The sequence below is a fragment of the Amblyraja radiata genome, chromosome 7 (assembly GCF_010909765.2).
Source record: "Amblyraja radiata isolate CabotCenter1 chromosome 7, sAmbRad1.1.pri, whole genome shotgun sequence".
Classification (NCBI taxonomy): Eukaryota; Metazoa; Chordata; class Chondrichthyes; order Rajiformes; family Rajidae; genus Amblyraja; species Amblyraja radiata.
The window spans coordinates 87430980-87451314 of record NC_045962.1 but is presented as its reverse complement, the minus strand read 5'-3'; the positions used below and the strand labels follow the sequence as shown (position 1 = coordinate 87451314).

Genomic DNA, 20335 nt, shown 5'->3' with positions numbered 1-20335 from the left:
TAATCAATTCAAGTTTAAGCAATATTGGTTAATATTGACGCTGATGAGCCTCAAATGTTGTCTTCTGTTATTGTAATGTTGTGTTGAATGTATGTATTTTTGGGTCCTGTCTTGATATCTTAATGCATGACTTTACAAGTCTCTTTTATCTTTTATGTGATGCTGTAAATGGAGCTGCTGCTGCATTTTGTTCTGACAATAAAGTAATATCGTATCGTATCTTTCAATAATGCAAATTAATAGCAAAATATTTCTATTAGCTGCCCTTTCACAATCAAGATTTAGAATAAATTAAATATTCATGGCGTAGCATCAAATACAATCTCAGTCTCAGAAATGGGACTGCAAATGGCTTGCAGAAGATAAAGACATTGTCATATATTCATTTCCTGTGCAAAATCATTAACAAGCACAAAGTATTAAGGGGTGCACTTGCCTTTCTTAAATCTTCATAATCTTTTTCTGCCTCCTTTCTTAGTTGAATTTCTTTTTCCAATCTGCAAAAATAATAGAGTTACAAAAGCAAGATACTGCAAGTGCGGGAAATCTGAAACGAAAACAGAAAAATGTGAAAATACTCCTCAAGCTATTCAGCTGTGGAGAAAAGGTGTTTTTGCATATCAATGATATCTCCCCATAATGTCACCAAACTGAAACATTCTCAGTTTCTCTCGTCACCAATGCTACTTGACCTGCGAAGCATTGCCTGCTTTACGAATGTACTTGGCTACACGTTATTTCAAATTACCAGTTAAGTTTTATTTTTCATATCAAATAATATTAAAGCAAAGATTTTGGGCCATGCAATTAATTAAGTAACACTGTAAATTGATCATCATGGTCCATTAAATACGACAGGATGGAGTCTGAAGAAGGGTCTCGACCCAAAACGTCACCCATTCCTTCTCTCCAGAGATGCTGCCTGTCCCGCTGAGTTCTTCAAGCATTTTGTGTCTACCTGGGGGCTTTGATTATAGTATTTTCTAAAGAAAGACTCAGCAAAATAACTTATTCATATACTGCCTTCCCTAAGTTTCCATTGTCCGAGCACTACGTTTACTATCTAAATGGCATCAAGTTTGGAAAAGGGGAAGTACAACGGGATCTGGGGGTCCATGTACATCAGTTTATGAAAGTAAGCATGCAGGTACAGCGGGCAGTGAAGAAAGCGAATATAACAAGATGAATCGAATATAGGAGCAGAAGTCCTTCTGCAGTTTACAGAGCCCTAGTGAGACCACACCTGGAGTATTGTGTACAGTTTTGGTCCCCTAATTTGAGGAAGGACATTCTTGCTATTGAGGGAGTGCAGCGTAGGTTTATAAGTTTAATTCCCGGGATGGCGGGACAGTCAAATGCTGAGAGAATGGAGCAGCTGGGCTTGTACACTCTGGAGTTTAGGATGAGAGGGCATCTCATTGAAACATATAAGATTGTTAAGGGTTTGGACACGCTAGAGACAGGAAACATGTTCCCGATGTTGGGGGGAGTCCAGAACCAGGGGCCACAGTTTAAGAATAAGGAGTAAGCAATTTAGAACGGAGATGAGGAAACACTTTTTCTCACAGAGAGTGTTGAGTCTGTGGAATTATCTGCCTTAGAGGCGGGTTCTCTGGATGCTTTCAAGAGAGAGCTAGATAGGGCTCTTAAAGATAGCGGAGTCAGGTTATATGGGGAGAAGGCAGGAACGGGGTACTGATTGTGGCTGATCAGCCATGATCACATTGAATGACGGTGCTGTCTCGAAGGGCCGAATGGCCTACTCCTGCGTCTATTGTTTGCCAAAGTGAAGATCATAATCATACGTTATTAGCCAAGTATGTTTTGCAACATATGAGGAATTTGAATTGCCATACAGTCATACCAATAAAAAGCAACAAGAAACACAAAATACATTTTAACATAAACATCCACCCCAGTGCCTCCTTCACATTCCTCACTGTGATGGAAGGCGAAAAAGAAAGTTTAATCTCTTCTCTTCTTTATTCTCCCACGGTCAGGGGCCTCGAGCCTTCCATGGATGGGATGATCTTGGCTCCTGCGGTCGGGCAGTCGGGGCGATCAAGCTCCTGCATCGGGGGGGGGGGGATGTCAGCTCCCCGCGCCGGGCAATTGGACCCCAGATCGGGGCTAGTCGAACCACTTGCAACTTTGGAGCTTCCCGACATCATATGGAAGGTATTCTTAGGATGAAGATGAGACTATGTCTGTGCAAGAACTACACTCCTACTACGAAGATTATGAAAGACGCATATCGATGCATAAAGATGGCTAGTCAGGAACTCCAACGATGCAGAGGCTACACCAGCCCCAACGATAGGCGATCGCCGACACGGGGGAGCTGACATCCCCCCAATGCAGGAGCAGATCGCCCCGATGCGGAGTGCCCAAACACCGCCGGCTACGGGAGTCAAGATCGTCCCGTCAACGGAAGGCTCGAGACCGCCCGACCGCGGGAGAGCAAAGAAAGGAAGAGATATGAACTGTTTTTGGCCTTCCATCACAGTGAGGAATGTGGAGGGGTCACTGTGGTGGATGTTTATGTTAAAATGTGTTTTGTGTGTTCCGTTGCTTTTTATTTGTATGACTGACTTGGCCAATGAAATTCCTCGAATGTTGCAAAACATACTTTGCTAATAAAGTATTATTGTGATTGTAATAGTAGGGATCATGGAGTCAATTATAAAAGATGAAATAGCAGCACATTTGGATAGCAGTAACAGGATCGGTCCGAGTCAGCATGGATTTACGAAGGGGAAATCATGCTTGACTAATCTTCTGGAATTTTTGGAGTATGTAACTAGGAAATGGACAAGGGAGAGCCAGTGGATGTAGTGTACCTGGACTTTCAGAAATCACATGATAAGATCCCACATAGGAGATTAGTGGGCAAAATTAGGGCACATGGTATTGGGGTAGAGTGCTGACATGGATAGAGAAGTGGTTGGCAGACAGGAAACAAAGAGTAGGGATTAACGGGTCCCTTTCAGAATGGCAGGCAGTGACTAGTGGGGTACCCCAAGGCTCGGTGCTGGGACCGCAGCTATTTACAATATACATCAATGATTTAGATGAAGGGATTCAAATTAGAAAATTTGCAGATGACACAAAGCTGGGTGGCTGTGTGAACTGTGAGGAGGATGCTGTGAGAATGCAGGGTGACTTGGTCAGGTTGGGTGAGTGGGCAGATGCAGTTTAATGTGGATAAATGTGAGGTTTTCCACTTCGGTAGCAAAAACAGGACGGCAGATTATTATCCAGATGGTGTCAAGTTCGGAAAAGGGGAAGTACAATAGGATCTGGGGGTCCTTGCTCATCAGTCAATGAAAGTTAGCATGCAGGTACAGCAGGCAGTGTAGAAAGCGAATGGCATGTTAGCCTTCATCACAAGAGGAGTTGAGCAAAGAAGTCCTTCTGCAGTTGTACAGAGCCCTAGTGAGACTACACCTGGAGTATTGTGTGCAGTTTTGGTCCCCTCATTTGAGGAAGGACATTCTTGCTATTGAGGGAGTGCAGCGTAGGTTCACATGGTTAATTCCTTGGATGGCAGGACTGTCATATGCTGAGAGAATGGAGCGGCTGGGCTTGCACACTCTGGAGTTTAGAACATAAGATTATTAAGGGTTTGGACACGCTAGAGGCAGGAAACATGTTCCCGATGTTGGGGGAAGCCCAGAACTAGGGGCCATAGTTTAAGAATAAGGGGCAAGCCATTTAGAATGGAGATGAGGAAACACTTTTTCACACAGAGTTGTGAGTCTGTGGAATTCGCTGCCTCAGAGGGCGGTGGAGGCCAGTTCTCTGAATACTTTCCAGGGCCAGATAGGCTGCATTCCAGAGTACTTAAGGAAGTAGCTCCAGAAATAGTGGATGCATTAGTAATAATCTTTCAAAACTCTTTAGATTCTGGAGTAGTTCCTGAGGATTGGCGGGTAGCAAACGTAACCCTACTTTTTAAGCAGGGAGGGAGAGAGAAAACGGGGAATTACAGACCAGTTAGTCTAACATCGGTAGTGGGGAAACTACTAGAGTCAGTTATTAAAGATGGGATAGCAGCACATTTGGAAAGTGGTGAAATCATTGGACAAAGTCAGCATGGATTTACAAAAGGTAAATCATGTCTGACGAATCTTATAGAATTTTTCGAGGATGTAACTAGTAGCGTGGATAGGAGAACCAGTGGATGTAGTGTATCTGGACTTCCAGAAGGCTTTCGACAAGGTCCCACATAAGAGATTAGTATACAAACTTAAAGCACACGGCATTGGGGGTTCAGTATTGATGTGGATAGAGAACTGGCTGGCAAACAGGAAGCAAAGAGTAGGAGTAAACGGGTCCTTTTCACAATGGCAGGCAGTGACTAGTGGGGTACCGCAAGGCTCAGTGCTGGGACCCCAGCTATTTACAATGTATATTGATGATCTGGATGAGGGAATTGAAGGCAATATCTCCAAGTTTGCGGATGACACTAAGCTGGGGGGCAGTGTTAGCTGTGAGGAGGATGCTAGGAGACTGCAAGGTGACTTGGATAGGCTGGGTGAGTGGGCAAATGTTTGGCAGATGCAGTATAATGTGGAGAAATGTGAGGTTATCCATTTTGGTGGCAAAAACAGGAAAGCAGACTATTATCTAAATGGTGGCCGACTAGGAAAAGGGGAGATGCAGCGAGACCTGGGTGTCATGGTACACCAGTCATTGAAAGTAGGCATGCAGGTGCAGCAGGCAGTGAAGAAAGCGAATGGTATGTTAGCTTTCATAGCAAAAGGATTTGAGTATAGGAGCAGGGAGGTTCTACTGCAGTTGTACAGGGTCTTGGTGAGACCACACCTGCAGTATTGCGTACAGTTTTGGTCTCCAAATCTGAGGAAGGACATTATTGCCATAGAGGGAGTGCAGAGAAGGTTCACCAGACTGATTCCTGGGATGTCAGGACTGTCTTATGAAGAAAGACTGGATAGACTTGGTTTATACTCTCTAGAATTTAGGAGATTGAGAGGGGATCTTATAGAAACTTATAAAATTCTTAAGGGGTTGGACAGGCTAGATGCAGGAAGATTGCTCCCGATGTTGGGGAAGTCCAGGACAAGGGGTCACAGCTTAAGGATAAGGGGGAAATCCTTTAAAACCGAGATGAGAAGAACTTTTTTCACACAGAGAGTGGTGAATCTCTGGAACTCTCTGCCACAGAGGGTAGTCGAGGCCAGTTCATTGGCTATATTTAAGAGGGAGTTAGATGTGGCCCTTGTGGCTAAGGGGATCAGAGGGTATGGAGAGAAGGCAGGTACGGGATACTGAGTTGGATGATCAGCCATGATCATATTGAATGGCGGTGCAGGCTCGAAGGGCCGAATGGCCTACTCCTGCACCTAATTTCTATGTTTCTATGTTTACTTTCAAGAGAGAGCTAGATAAGGGCTTTTAAAGATAGCGGAGTCAGGAGATATGGGGAGAAGGCAGGAACGGGGTACTGATTGGGGATGATCAGCCATGATCACATTGAATGGCAGTGCTGGCTCAAATGGCCTACTCCCGCACCTATTGTCTATTGATAAACCTTTCGCTCATGTTGATTTTGGCACCAGCCGTTCAAATGCAGCGTGTCACAATGGATATGGACTCAGCCAATTGGTCAGTGATAGTGCTTGTGATGGAAAATAAAATTTTCCATCCAATTTATTTGTTATCATTGTTTGTCTCAGTGCAAATGTTTGCAGATGCTAAAAATACAAAACAAAAAAAGAGAACGCAGAAACACTGGCAGGTTAAGGATTAGGAGACACAGAATTAACATTTCAATTCAAGCACCCTTCAACAGTATTGGAGAAGTGAGAAAAGGACAGTGCAGTGGTAGAGTTGCTGCCTTACAGCACCAGAGACCCAGGCTCAATCCTTAAAATGGATACTGTTTGAACAGAGTCTGTAAGTTTCCTGTGTGACCTTTATAACAAGAGGAGTCGAGTATAGGAGCAAAGAGGTCCTTTTGCAGTTGTACAGAGCCCTAGTGAGACCACAGCTGGAGTATTGTGTGCAGTTTTGGTCCCCTAATTTGAGGAAGGACAATCTTGCTATTGAGGGAGTGCAGTGTAGGTTTACAAGTTTAATTCCCAGGATGGCAGACTGTCAAATGCTGAGAGAATGGAGCAGCTGGGCTTGTACACTCTGGCGTTTCGAAGGATGAGAGGAGATCTTATTGAAACATATAAGATTGTTAAGGGTTTGGACACGCTGGAGGCAGGAAACATGTTCCCAATGTTGGGGGAGTCCAGAACCAGGGGCCACAGTTTAAGAATAAGGGGTAGGCCATTTAGAACAGAGACGAGTAAACACTTTTTCACCCAGAGAGTTGTGAGTGTGGAATTCTCTGCCTCAGAGGGCGGTGGAGGCCGGTTCTCCGGATACTTTCAAGAGAGCTAGATAGGGCCCTTAAAGATAGCGGAGTCAGGAGATACGAGAAGGCAGGAAGGGGTTACTGATTGGGGATGATCAGCCATGATCACATTGAATGGCGGTGCTGGCTCAGAGGGTCGAATGTCCTACTCCTGCACCTATTGTCTATAGCTACATACTCTGTGACTACAGAAATAGAGGCTGGGTTTTCTTTGGTAACTGACTCCCTGATACCTAGTTTTGCTATAATGTGTTTTAATTACTGTGTATTATAGAGGCATTGGCTATACGCAATTTCTATCAGTAACTAGAGAACCACTTAAAAGTAACTTTGGAAATTGACAATCAGGAAAAAAGGCTATTTTGAAAAAGAATGTCTGGGGAAAAGAAACTGTTTCATCCAACACATCCATTAGATACAGAACTCTGCCTGATAGCTCCATTGATAGTGACAAGTCACTTCTGTTGACACTCCAGCAATACTTTATTAACTGTAACATATAGTCTACAGCATTTTAAGCAATTAAAAAGTAATGCGACCATAAAAAGGACCTTTGTTTTTGAAAATCCTGTGGGAAAAGTAACATTGTTACTGTGCCGGACAGTCTCTAGCCCCCAACCACCTTCTCTCCACTGACAATTGTTTTACATTGCATTGCTACAACCTGTTATATTCACTGACATACTCAGCAATGTGTACATTTACTAACTTACACATTACTGAGTATTATGTACTGCCATAAATGACTGACTACTGTGTTCCTCGAAGTACTGATTAGCCATGTATAATCTGTCTTGCAACAGTTTACATACTTGAGAAACGAAACTGAAGGGCGCTATCAAGACTAATTCTTGCCAAAGGATGTCATGCGAGGAGACCAATATAAATATGGACCTGATGAACAACCCTGCTTCATTTATTACTGAGCAAAAATAACAATATACCAAAATTATTCATTTAAAATAAAAAAATTTCAATGACAATCTAGAAAAACATAGATACTTTGGAAAGATAATAGGACAGCGATTACGTTATTGAAGTAGTATATAGAGGTCTATACTACTGACTGCCGGATATGAAAGGAAAATTTGATCGGGGTTTTGACTACAGGGTACATGTATTGCATTTAACTTCCAGAAGGCATTCCACAGGTGCCTCACAAATGGTCAAGTAACAAGGTGCGAGAGCTCATGTACAGGATATGTACAGAAGATTGGCTAACGGGCAGGAAGCAGCAAGTAGAATTAAAGAGGTAATTCGCAAGTCAGAGACCAGTAACCAGACAGGCACCACGCAGAGCAGTGCTAGGGACCACAATGGTCTACGATATTTAACCAAGTTGAACGGAGGAAACATATATCGTAAGAAAATTTGCAGCAACATAAATAGGTGGGAAGAGAATATAATTTACAAAGAGATATTGGTCGGTCAAATGAGTGTGCAAACAGTTGCAGATGAAGTAAAATATGGGAAAATATGTTGTTTATTTTGGGGGGAAACAAAAAGAATAATAATTAAATGGAGGAAAACTTCAAAAGAATACTGTACAAGGAAGGGCTTAGACACACTAGAGGCAGGAAACATGTTCCCGATGTTGGGGGAGTCCAGAACCAGGGGCCACAGTTTAAGAATAAGGAGTAAACCATTTAGAACGTAGATGAGGAAACGCTTTTTCTCACAGAGAGTGGTGAGTCTGTGGAATTATCTGCCTCAGAGGGCGGTGGAGGCAGGTTCCCTGGATGCTTTCGAGAGCTAGATACGGCTCTTAAAAATAGTGAAGTCAGGGGATATGGGGAGAAGGCAGGAACCGGGTACTGATTGGGGATGATCAGCCATGAGCACATTGAATGGTGGCGCTGGCTCGAAGGACCAAATGGCCTCCTCCTGCACCTATTGTCTATTGAAGAGGTGTAGGGATACAATACAATACAATATTTATTGTCATTTGAGCCTCAGTGAGACCCAAACAAAATTCCGTTTCCACAGCCATACAAAGACAATTTTCTACAGACATACACACAATTTAATTCACACAAACATCCATCACAGTGAACCCACTGTGATGGAAGGCAAAGTATTTTCTCTCCCCTGTTCTCCATGTCTCTCCCGATGTCCAAGCCCCAGGCGGGCGATGATAAGTCCCACGGCCATTTTAGGCCATGCCGGGCGATTTACGGCCCCGCTCCCGGTCTAAAAGTCACAATGTTGGAGCCCCCGGCGGGCGCTGGAATGTCCCACGGCCATGAAGCCGCGCCGGGCGATGTACGTCCCCGCTCCGGGTCGTTCCAACCCCGCGACACGGGCTGGAGAAGTCTCGTTGCGGGAGCTCCGGGAAGCGGTCTCTACCCCCGGACCCGCGAGCTCCCGATGTCCCAGTTCACCGGACCTGCGGCTGCGTTGCTGGAGCCTCCGAGCCCCAGGAGTCGAGTCGCAGCAGTGAGTCACCGCCGCTCCCCACGCTCCGAGGCTGGCCCCACGATGGTGAGTAGTCCGCAGCTCCGCAGTCTCCTGAGCCCCCGGGTCGTTCAGATTGGAGGCCGCTCCACGACGCCCCAACGACAACGGAGACCCGACAGGAAAAAGGTCGGGTCTCCCGGACAGGGAAGAGATTTTAAACGGTTTCCCCCTCCGCCCCCCGCCCCCCACATACACATTTAAAGCCAGTATTAAAAAACACCAACACTACATTTAACTAGACACAAAATAAAAAAGACACAGGCTGTAGGGGCCGCTGCAACGGGTGAGTCGCACCGCCAGCTAAGGATCCGAATGCTCATAAACACAAAGTTAGTCAGCAGGGAATCAGAAAGTTTTACTTCAAGAGGCTTGGAGTATAAAAGCAGGGAAGTCTCACTACAACTCTCCAAGGGACAGGTGAGACCACATCTAGCGTAATGTATCCTTACCAATGCCAAACACCCATGTGAAAGTTTAATAAAGATGAAGTCGCATGTCCCAAGTTAGCCAACTGTGTCTGAAGAGGCAAGCCCCAATCACCCAGCATTATGGCTGGGATCCAGGTGTTCCAGCAGGTGATGGGTCAGATGGTGTCTGTCAAGTCTTCTAATGTTTGTGCAGTTTCCCCGCTTGAAAGGGATTTGATTTATCTACCCCGAAATGATGAACTGGATTCACTCAGACCAAACACTTCTTTTCCACCTTTTATTTTCTCCTTCTTTTATTTTGGCAGATTAGTTTTTATCAGTTTAGGTCTTTATCAGGTGAAAAACCGGCTGCCAATCGGGTCTGTAGAAAAATCAGTCCTGCTTGCCTTTTCTGGCTCTCGCGGCAGTCTTTTCGGACAGTCTTTTTGATTTACTGCTGGATTCTCTGCTCGCACGTTTCTTGTCTCTCCTCCACTGGCTTCTGGTGCTCTGTGCCCTTTTGACCCCCAGGCAGAACTCGGCAGGCTGGGGTTCCGCCCACTTTAATCACTGTCTTGTGATTTCAATTGTAGCATTTCTCTGCTCGCAAGTTTCTTGCATTTCAGTTTGACTTGACACCTCCCACTCGATCTTCCAATGGAACCACTTGGGAGATCGACGCTTTAAAGTCAAACTTTGAATGGGGGTTTGAACTTAGTCACCTGATGCATTTTTGTCTTGTTCTTCTACTGGAAGTAAGACAACTCCCCAGACTTTGAGTTTTACCCTCTTCTTGACGTCATCGTGTACGTGGTAGGGTCCAAAGAGGTCTACTGTTGTAAACTCAAAAGGAGCAGCAGGTTCAGTTCTTTCAGGCGGCAGATCACTCATTACTTGTTGACATTTCTTTGCTTTTGCTTTCTTGCAGATTATGCAGTGATCAACAACTTTTTGAGCAATTCTCCTTCCTTTTATGACCCAAGCCTTTTTTCTCATTTTAAGCAAGGTCCCAGCCACTCCATCATGACTCTCCCTGTGAGCCTCCCGAGCTAGCAGCATGGACACCCAGGCATCAACGGGTAGGATGGGAACAGCAACTTTATCCTCTTCAAAGCTCTGCACTCTGCCACCACAAACCATCAGCCCAGAATCTTGGTCTTTATAGGCTACCAGTCGATCTGTTGTGGTGCTTGGGAAAGTTGTGCCCAATTCCGCAGCGCAAAAAATGTCTTTTAGAGCATTTTCTTGTTCTCTTATTGTAATGACTCCTGTCAAAGAGATGGCCTCCCACTTTGGATTGTTTAGGGCTTTCCACAAGATGATACCACTTCTCCACTTGAATTTGACTGTGTAGCTCAAATACTTCTTTAAACGCGAGGCGAACACTGCTCCACACATCTCTGCTTTAACAGCGTCTCCTCTGTGGTCCAAGGGAGTTAACTTGGCCTTGGATTCCACAAGTCTGACAATTGGGCTATGGTCTGAATCCCATCTCACGTACATCACTGCCCCGTAGGTGTGCTCACTTCTGTCAGAAAAGGTGATTCCCAAGGGTTCAGTTGCGGAGCAAGAGGAAGTCAGTGCCCTGACGAACTTGACTTTTCCAAGTTGTTCGTACTCTTCAAAGAGCTTAATTGCATCCTCCCTGAGTCCATCTGAGAGTGCCATGTCCCATGTGTCTCTGACCGAACAGCTTCCCTCTTTTGCTTCTTGGAAAGCTCTGCGTACTAGAATCTCTCCCTTTTGCTTAACAGGAGCCACTATGCCGATGGGGTCATATAGCCCTGCTACCTGGCTGAGAAGCTCTCTTCTTGTTTGGGGATTTGGCGTCTGAGTTTTGATTTGCTCTTGTAGAAGGCTTTGACCTAGCCGCATCTTTTTCTTTCTCTTGGAGAAATTGATTCCCACCATAACGTGGAGCATGTCCTCTTCAACAATGTAGCCCAGACCAAGTGCCTTGTTATCATCACCATGCATTTGGTTTGGTAGGATCATGCTTTTTGTTTTGCTTTTCTTTAAAGCATCATTGTCCTCCTTCCTCCCACTTTGGCCAGACAGAACCCAAGGCTTGAGCTCAAACCCACCAGCTTTCAGGATTCGTTCCACATTTACTGTGATGATTCTCAACTGGTCGAGGCTGTTGTGAGATGTGAGGATGTCGTCAACATAGCTGTCTTTCTGGAGTACTTGCTGCTCATCCTTGAGGTGGGTAAAAGAAGGAAGATTAGCAGTCTCACGCATTTCCAACTGTGCAATGCACCCCGCAGGTTTGTCTCCGCTGTTCACTCTTGTGATAGCATACTCTCCCAGCTCCTCGTCCTCGGAATCTCGCCAGAGGAATCTGTGTAAGTGTACTTCACGGTCCTCCAACCAGACTGAGTTATACATCTTCTTTATGTCTCCCAGAGCAGCATAGATTCCGCCTCTGAATCTGAGGAGGACGGCGCGAATTTGGTTGAGGACGTCTGGACCTTTCATCAGCAAATCATTTAAGCTGACACCATTGCACTTTTGGCTGCTGTTCCACACTAGTCTCACTGGGGTTGTGACAGAGTGGGGGTTTGGAGCAATAAGGTGACTCACATACCACACTGGTCCCTTCCAGTTTGCAATCATGTCTTCGGACAATTTGATTGCAGCCTTTCGGTCCACCATGTCGTGCACCTGAGCTGTGTAGGCACTTTTCCATTCAGGTTCTCTGGATAGCTGCCTCTCCGTCCTGAGAAATGTGGCTTCCACTGTACTTTTATTATTTGGTAGAGAAGCTGGGTCTTCCAACCAAGGATAGCTAGCATGCCAATGTGGGTCTTTACTGTGACGGTCTCCTGTTACGTAGGTGAGGCCTTCCCTTATCACTTCGAGCTCTCTCTCTTCAGCAAGAGTCATTTCTTTTCCGCCTGGCTGGCAGTTTCCACAGCGGCAACCCCCGCACTTTGGCTCGCATGCTGCTCCAATGCTATCCCACTTCCACCAATCCAAGAAGTCCCGATTGGCGGTTGATGTGCGTGACTTCTGAACTTTGACGGCGACCTGTCCGTTTGGTGAAAGTTCCTCAGGGACTGGGGCAGTGAGCTCCTCATACTTTAAAGCAGCTGCTCTCATTGATCTTGCGAAGTGTGTTTTGGACATGTGGGCTGACATGGTAAGCTTCTCAAACAGCTCAGGATGACAACCTCCAACAGTCTTTCCCAGTGGTCCATCCCACAGAATGAGATCTCCAACAGTTCTAATCCTCTGAGGCGCTAGCTGACCTTCTCTATGGCTTATGAGCAAATGTATCTCTTTTGGTCTCACAAGTTCCTCAAGTGGGACGTCTGGAAAGAACTTTTGCAGCTGCTGTGGTGTCACATGTTTGTGAACATCTGCGATGCTGTCCAATCCATAACAAACTAACTGGTGCGACTTGAGTGTGCCCTTGGGAGTCTTCACTCGGATCTTTAGAAGGTAGCGCATTGTCTCTACGTGGACCTTCATCCCCCCAACTCCATGGACGATAAGCGTGATGTCTTCACTCCTAAGGTTCAGTCTACTCGCAGCCTTGTGAGTTATGTAGTTGGTATCTGAAGCCAAGTCAATTAATGTCCCAACCTTTTGTCCAGCATTTGCTATGACCTCCAAAAGCATCATAATCACTGGATGCTCTTGCAGTCCACCTTCCTTTAGGAGGCTTGGCTGATGCTTTGCAGTGTTGAAGGCTCTTGATGCAGTGTTGGAGAACACATCTCGGCATTGTTTTGCCAACTCTGGTGGAAGTTTGCTGAAAAACTCCTCTTGGTGCACTGTATATTTCTTTTTGCCTTTATCTTCCTCTGGACCAAATTTACTCCTTCTCTGATCCACACTGCTTTTCCTCATCTCATAATTGGGGCACAGATAAAAATGATGCTCAGGAATCTGTTCATCCTTGCAGATTTGATTTTTACACAGATATGCAGGTTTGCAGTATGAACCATCATCATGAACTTCAAGACACTTTTTGCATGCTCCCAACTTCTTTACTGCAGCTCTTTTCTCTGTCAGCTTTAGCCCTCGAAACTGCTTGCAGAAGTACAGCTTCCTTTTATGCTTTATGTCACCACAGACTACACAACTTGTGTGGTCATTTTCTGACTTGGTAGACTTGGTTCTGGCATGTCTTGGTTCAGTCCGAGTTTCCTTTCCACTCGGCTCCTCGTCCCTCAGTTGCTCGAGCTGTTCGTATATGCTCTCCTGCTCTTTGAGAAATGACAAGAGACTGTCAAACCGTTTCTCTGGTGCCACACCATTCCTCTTGTCAGCTACATAAACCAGCCATTCCTTCTTAAGGGTTTCTGGAAGCTTTGTTTCAATTGATTTTGTCATCAGTGGATTTTTAATGGCGCCTGTGTCTCCGAGATCGCTCAAGTCATTAAGCGCCTTTTCCACAGCTTGAATTAATTCCACTATTTTACGTGGCTGATGTCCTCTGACAGGTGGGATTCTCTGAAGCTCCTCCACTATCTCAATAGCAATAGCTGTTTGATTTCCAAACCGGTTCTCTAGGACACGAAATATATCATCTGCGGTGTTATAACTTGTGAGGCGGAGGTCTCTTGTAATTTTGTCCTCCAGACTGTCCAGCAATTGAACCTTCTTCACCTCATTTGATCCAGTGGGTTCACCTTGCTTTTGCAGTGCTTCCCAATCCTTCCTCCATCTATAAAAGTCACGCTTGTTTCCAGTAAACTTAGGAAGGGCCGTGGGTCTCAGTCTGATGGCTGGTGAAGGATAATTGAAAGCTTTCGCCGCTTGTGCTAATCCTTCAGCGTCCTTCTTTATTCTTGCCTGTATGAAGTCAGCCTTCCTGGAAACCTGCTTGGGGACGAGAAGCTCGAGTGTTCTTAGGTGTTTCTGGAAGCTCTCTTGCTCATCCAGAGGGACCCAACGTTTCCACCGACTATACGTCTCCTTTGCAGTCTTTACCAGTTTCTGTAGGTGGTTAAGCATGAATTCATATGCTTCTTGGTTGCTATTTGATGGTGCGATGGCAGCAGCAAGTTCACATGCACCATCTGCTGTCTGTAGTGAGGTGGATAATTCAACATTTCCAAACTTTGCCCATAGAGTGTCCTGGATGAGCCCTTTGACCTCTTTTAGTTTCGACTCACACTCCTTTGCAGTCTTTGCCAGGTCGGCATTTTGCTGTTCAGTTAACACAGTTTCTTCATCTGCGTCCAGCTCCGCCTCCAGCTCTGCAATGAGTCCAGCCTCCACATCGTCATTGGCTTCCATGACTTTTTCGGCCTCCTGCATGAGTTTGTTGAATTTGTTCCTGAGCTCCTCTTCAGACATTTCTTCATGGTTTCTAATGATGCTGTTAACAAGACGAGAGAATGCCCTTTTTGCTGTTGTCCTCTTCAGCTTGAGCTGCTCAGCTGACTTTCCAGCAACTTCATCAGCCATGATTTATCTTGACTTAACTGTCTTTTTTCCAGGTTTCCAGATATCCTGGCCCCGCCCGGTTTTTCACTGTTAAGTCTTCTACTGTTTCCAGATCTCCTGGTCACAGCGGTTTTTCACTGTCAAGTCTTCTAATGTTTGTGCAGTTTCCCCGCTTGAAAGGGATTTGATTTATCTACCCCGAAATGATGAACTGGATTCACTCAGACCAAACACTTCTTTTCCACCTTTTATTTTCTCCTTCTTTTATTTTGGCAGATTAGTTTTTATCAGTTTAGGTCTTTATCAGGTGAAAAACCGGCTGCCAATCGGGTCTGTAGAAAAATCAGTCCTGCTTGCCTTTTCTGGCTCTCGCGGCAGTCTTTTCGGACAGTCTTTTTGATTTACTGCTGGATTCACTGCTCGCAAGTTTCTTGCATTTCAGTTTGACTTGACAGTGTCTGGCAGCTGTGGCAGGGCTTGCATGCCATCACTCCCGACAAGGTGAAACTTAGTAGCTCAAGTGAGAGCGATGAATCACACCCAGACAAGCTCAATATGTTATGCATTCACTTTGAAAGGGAGAACAATGTCAAGGAGAAGTCAAGGAGAATTCATTTGAGAAGATCTGGGAAAAATGGACCGTTTATTTGAGCCATGACACCAACTAGATAGATGCCGAGCTAGATATGGGAAGATTGTGTTGTATAGAACTAGATGGTATGTTTCTGTGAATTTTGAAATATCTCCAGATAACTAATCAATGTAACGTGTTTTTTTAAAATTTGATAAGTGAACCACACGGTCTTATTCCATTTTTTAATTTATTTACTTCTTTTTTTTTTTCCCCTACCTATTAATTTTTTTATTTTGATTGTTTATTTTCTTATTTTGTTTTATTTATGGTGATGGTGTTGCACTGTTTTGTATATATCTCTGTGAAAAATCAATTAAAATGTAAGTGGAAAAAAAAAGAAAGGGAGAACAATGATATATATTTGCAAGCCCCCACAGTCCCCAACAACACTGTGATGTCAGTCTCTGTGGGCGACATCAGAAGGCCCTTCATCACGTGTGCCCTTGGAAAGTGTCTGACCCTAACTATGTACTTGGCCAGTTTCTTAAAACCTGCACTTCCCACTATTTGGTGTTTTTGCAACTTCTTCAGCCTCTCACTACTACAGACCAAGGTATCCACCTGCTATAGAAGACCATCCATAACACTGAAGCCCAAGAAAAGCAAGGTGACAGGCGTCAATGACTAACAATCAGTGGCACTTGTCCTTTATGAAGTGCTTCAAGAGATTTGGTTGTAAAGGGCATTCGCTCTTGTCTTGATAAGGTTCTGGACCCACTCTAATCTGTCTTCTGTGACAACAAATAAGCAGTCTCACTGGCTCGCCACTCTGTAGGGAACAAGTTGGACAAGAACCCGTACATCATCGATGTGTTACATAGAAACATAGAAAGTAGGTGCGAGAGTAGACCACCAGGTCCGTCGAGCCCGCACCGCCATTCGCTCATGGCTGAACACTAAACAGACACACTTACCCACAAACAGTAGACACAAGACACAGAACACAAGACACTACCCTCCCCTTTATACCGCTATCACCCCTCTCCACCCCAAGAACCGCGTTGATCAATGTCCAGCCTGGGACCAGGGGATATAGGGAGAAGGCAGGAACGGGGTACTGATTGGGGATGATCAGCCATGATCATATTGAATGGCAATGCTGGCTCGAAGGGCCGTATGGCCTACTCCAGCACCTATTGTCAATTGTGTTTGTCCTTGGGCTCAGTGATCAAGGATTGAACTGAGTAGATTAGATATGTGGTCAATGTTTAAGGTGAGAGTCGGGTCAGTAGTTAATAGAAAGTTATACAGCTTGAAAACAGGCCCTTCGACTCGACTCATTCATGCCAACCAAGATGCTGGTCCCATATATGTCCAAACATTTCCTGTCCAAAGTCTTTTAAATGCTGTTATTGTACCTGCCTCAACTCAATCCACATACCCACCATCCTCTGAGTGAAAAAGCTCCTCAGGTTCCCATTAAATCTTTCCCCTCTCACTTTAAACAATGTCCTCTGGTTCTTGGCTCCCCTATCCCAGGAATAAGACTGCATCTATTCATCTGCATCAACCCATCTATTCCCCTCACAAACACCTCGCTACGATCACCCTTCATCCTACTGCACTCCAAGGAGGAAAGTCCTAGCCTAACCTCTCCCTATAGCTCAGGCCTTCATGCCCTGGCAATAACCTAGCATGTCTTCACTGCAGTATATTACGGTGACCAACACCAAATATATTACTCTCAAAGCAGCCTCGTCAACAATAGACAATAGGTGCAGGAGTAGGCCATTCAGCCCTTCGAGCTAGCACCGCCATTCAATGTGATCATTGCTGATCATCCACAATCAGTATTCTCCCCATATCCCTTGACTCCACTATCTTTAAGAGCCCTATCTAGCTCTCTCTTGAAAGTATCCAGAGAACCGGCCTCCACCGCCCTCTGAGGCAGAGAATTCCACAGACACACAACTCTGGCTTATCCCTTAATCTTAAACTGTGGCCCCTGGTTCTGACTCCCCCAACATCAGGAACATGTTTCCTGCCTCTAGCATGTCCAAACCCTTAATAATCTTATACGTTTCAATAAGATTCCCTCTCATCCTTCTAAACTCCAGAGTATACAAGCCCAGCCACTCCATTCTCTCAGCATATGACAGTCCCACCATCCCAGGAATTAAACTTACGCTGCACTCCCTCAATAGCAAGAATGTCCTTCCTCAAATTAGGGGACCAAACCTGCACACAATACTCCAGGTGTGGTCTCACTAGGGCCCTATATAACTGCAGAAGGACCTCTTTGATCCAATACTCAACTCCTCTTGTTAACAAGTCTGTAAAAGGTTCCCAACCCAAAACATCACCTCCCCATGTTCTCCAGAATTACTGCCTGACTCGCTGAGTTATTCCAGCATTTTATACAGGTTTTGTAAACCAGCATCTGCAATTCCTTGTATTCACCAACATCTTGCACAACTGTGACACAACATCCCAACTTCTGTACTCAATGAAGGTCAGCATGCAAAAAGCCTAAGTGTAGCGTAGAGATAGTGTGGAAACATGCCCTTTTGTCTATCAAGTCTACGCCAACCAACAATCACGCGAACACTAAAGCCAATTAACCTACAAACCTTCACATCTTCGGGATGTGGGAGGAAACCAGAGCACCCGGTGAAAACTCACCATCACAGGGAGAAGATGCAAACTTGGTACAAACAGTACCCATTGTCAGGATCAAATCAGGGTCCCTGGCATTCTACCAGTGCACAATTCTGTTGCCCCACCTCTTCACCACACTATCTACCTGCAACAGCACTTTCAATGAACCAAGTGCCTGTAAACCCAGATCCCCTTGCTCTACAACACACTACACGATCTTGCCATTCACTGCCAAGGTTCTGCCTTAATGAAGACTGATGAAGGGGCAGCTAGGGAAGGGAGTGCGAGGAGAGGTCAGAGGGTCGGCTGAAGCCCTTGACCCAAACCTAACCTCTTCTTGTACTTCTCCTTGTCCGCCTTGAGGCAGTTGAGCTCCTTCTGCTGCTCCTCCAGCCGGCACTTGATGTCGCTCCTGGCCTTCTGGAAGATGGCCTCGGAGCGGGTCGTCTCGTCCTTCTCGGCGTTCTTCAGCTCGGCCAGCAGCTCCTTGTTGCGGCGCATGAGGCTGAGGATGGTGTTGTTGATGTACTTGGCGAAGCGGTCGTTGAGGTCCTTGAAGCGCTCCTTGCCTTCCTCCAGGCCATCGTGCAGCTCCTTCTCCACCTGCTCGCCCGTCTTGTCGGGGTAACTGGCGACGGGCCGCGGCTGCTGGCAGCTGGAGTGCATGGTCGCGGTCGGCGTCGCCCCTTCCTCCGCGGGGGAAGGGGTCGATTCTGCTTCTCGGCTCGAGTGCCTGTGGTCGAGGGAAGGTGGAAGCGGCCTGCAGACCAAACCCTGGCCCGTTCGGGTGGGGAAGGGAGGTGAATAATCAAAGCAAAAACGCGCACGGCCCCTTGCTGTCCTCACGCCGGGCGCCCTCTCGACGCCGTCTGTTTACTTTCGTCGGTCGGCGGCAGTTTAAACCCCGCCTCGCTCTCGCCCCTCCCCCCCCTCCCCCACTCCCCGACTACGTCATGCGCCCCGCCCCTATCCCTCCCCCACCCACCCCGGCGGCCAATCAGCCGAGGGAGGGGGAGGGGTGGGGGGTTCAACGACAAACAATCGACCCACGTGCTGCCAACCGACGGCCCCGCCCCCTCTGCTCCCACCCCCACGCGCGTGCGCACTCGGGGAGACCGGCCGCCGCCGAAACGCTCCCGCGCAGCGGCCAACCGCCCTCTCCCTCCCCGCGCACGCGCACTACCCCCCTTCTCCACCACCACCACCGCGAAGAGCAGCAACACCAAAGATCTTTGAGCAACACTACCCCGCGAGCACGCGCACTACCCCCTCCCCCCCATCACCATCAGCAGCACGCGCGTCGCGCCGTGCCCGCGTTTCTCGTGATCGCGCATGTACGCTCCGGCTGGCATTGGCGCGCTTTATGCCCTCCGGCCTTCCGCGCTTTCGACGCCAGCGGATCGTCGTCGTCGTCTTCGGTGCGGGATGGGCTCGGGAACGGGAATTCTTGCTGGGATTAATGCAGTAGCGGTGCGTCAGTTCGGAAAAAAAACATGTTTTTAATAAGTCGAGTCGGTCAGGTTTAGTTCCGGATGGAGATGAGGTGAGGGTGGTGAATCTGCGGGATTCATTGTCACGGACGGCGGTGGAGGCCAAGTCATTTGGTATTTTTCGTAGCTGTTCTTGATTAACAAGCGCTTCAGAGGTTATGGGGAGAAGGTTCGTTTATTATTAACATAGAAACATAGAAAATAGGTGCAGGAGTAGGCCATTCGGCCCCATCGAGCCTGCACCGCCATTCAATGTGATCATGGCTGATCATCCAACTCAGTATCCCATCCCTGCCTTCCCTCCATACCCCCTGACCCCTTTAGCCACATCTAACTCCCTCTTAAATATAGCCAATGAACTGGCCTCAACTACCTACTGTGGCAGAGAATTCCACAGATTCAGCACTCTCTGTGTGAAAAATGTTTTCCTCATCTCGGTCCTAAAAGATTTTTCTCATCTCGGTCCTAAAAGACTTCCCCCTTATCCTTAAACTGTGACCCCTTGTTCTGGACTTCCCCAACATCGGGAACAATCTTCCTGCATCTAGCCTGTCCAACCCCTTAAGACCCATTATTGTCACATTACCGAGGTACACTGAAAAGCTTTTCTAGTCATCGGAAAGACTATACATGATTACAATCGAGCCGTCTACAGACACAGGATAAAGGGAATAACGAAAGATAGTCCTAGTGTCTCCAATGAGATAGCTGGTAGATCAGGATCACTCTCTCATTGGTGATCAGCCATGATAGTGTTGAAGAAGGAACTGCAGATGCTGGAAAATCGAAAGTAGACAAAAATGCTGGAAAAACTCAGCGGGTGCAGCAGCATCTATGGAGCAAAGGAAATAGGCAACGTTTCGGGCTGAAGAAGGGTTTCGACCAGAAACGTTGCCTAGTATTTCCTTCGCTCCATAGATGCTGCTGCACCCGCTGAGTTTCTCCAGCATTTTTGTCTACC

At 46.4% G+C, this 20335-nt stretch overlaps 1 protein-coding gene across 1 annotated transcript in view; it reads right to left on the bottom strand.

Annotated features, from left to right (window-relative positions):
• Window positions 1-18746, bottom strand: part of LOC116974873 (vimentin-like) — a 42122-nt gene extending 23376 nt beyond the window's left edge. The window contains exons 1-2 of the mRNA XM_033023485.1: window positions 18216-18746; window positions 437-497 (exon numbers count right to left, since the gene is read on the bottom strand). Coding sequence (XP_032879376.1) covers window positions 437-497; window positions 18216-18550 — 396 coding nt within the window. The 5' untranslated portion in view covers window positions 18551-18746. The remainder of the gene's footprint in view (window positions 1-436; window positions 498-18215) is intronic.
• Window positions 18747-20335: the final 1589 nt, after the last annotated feature.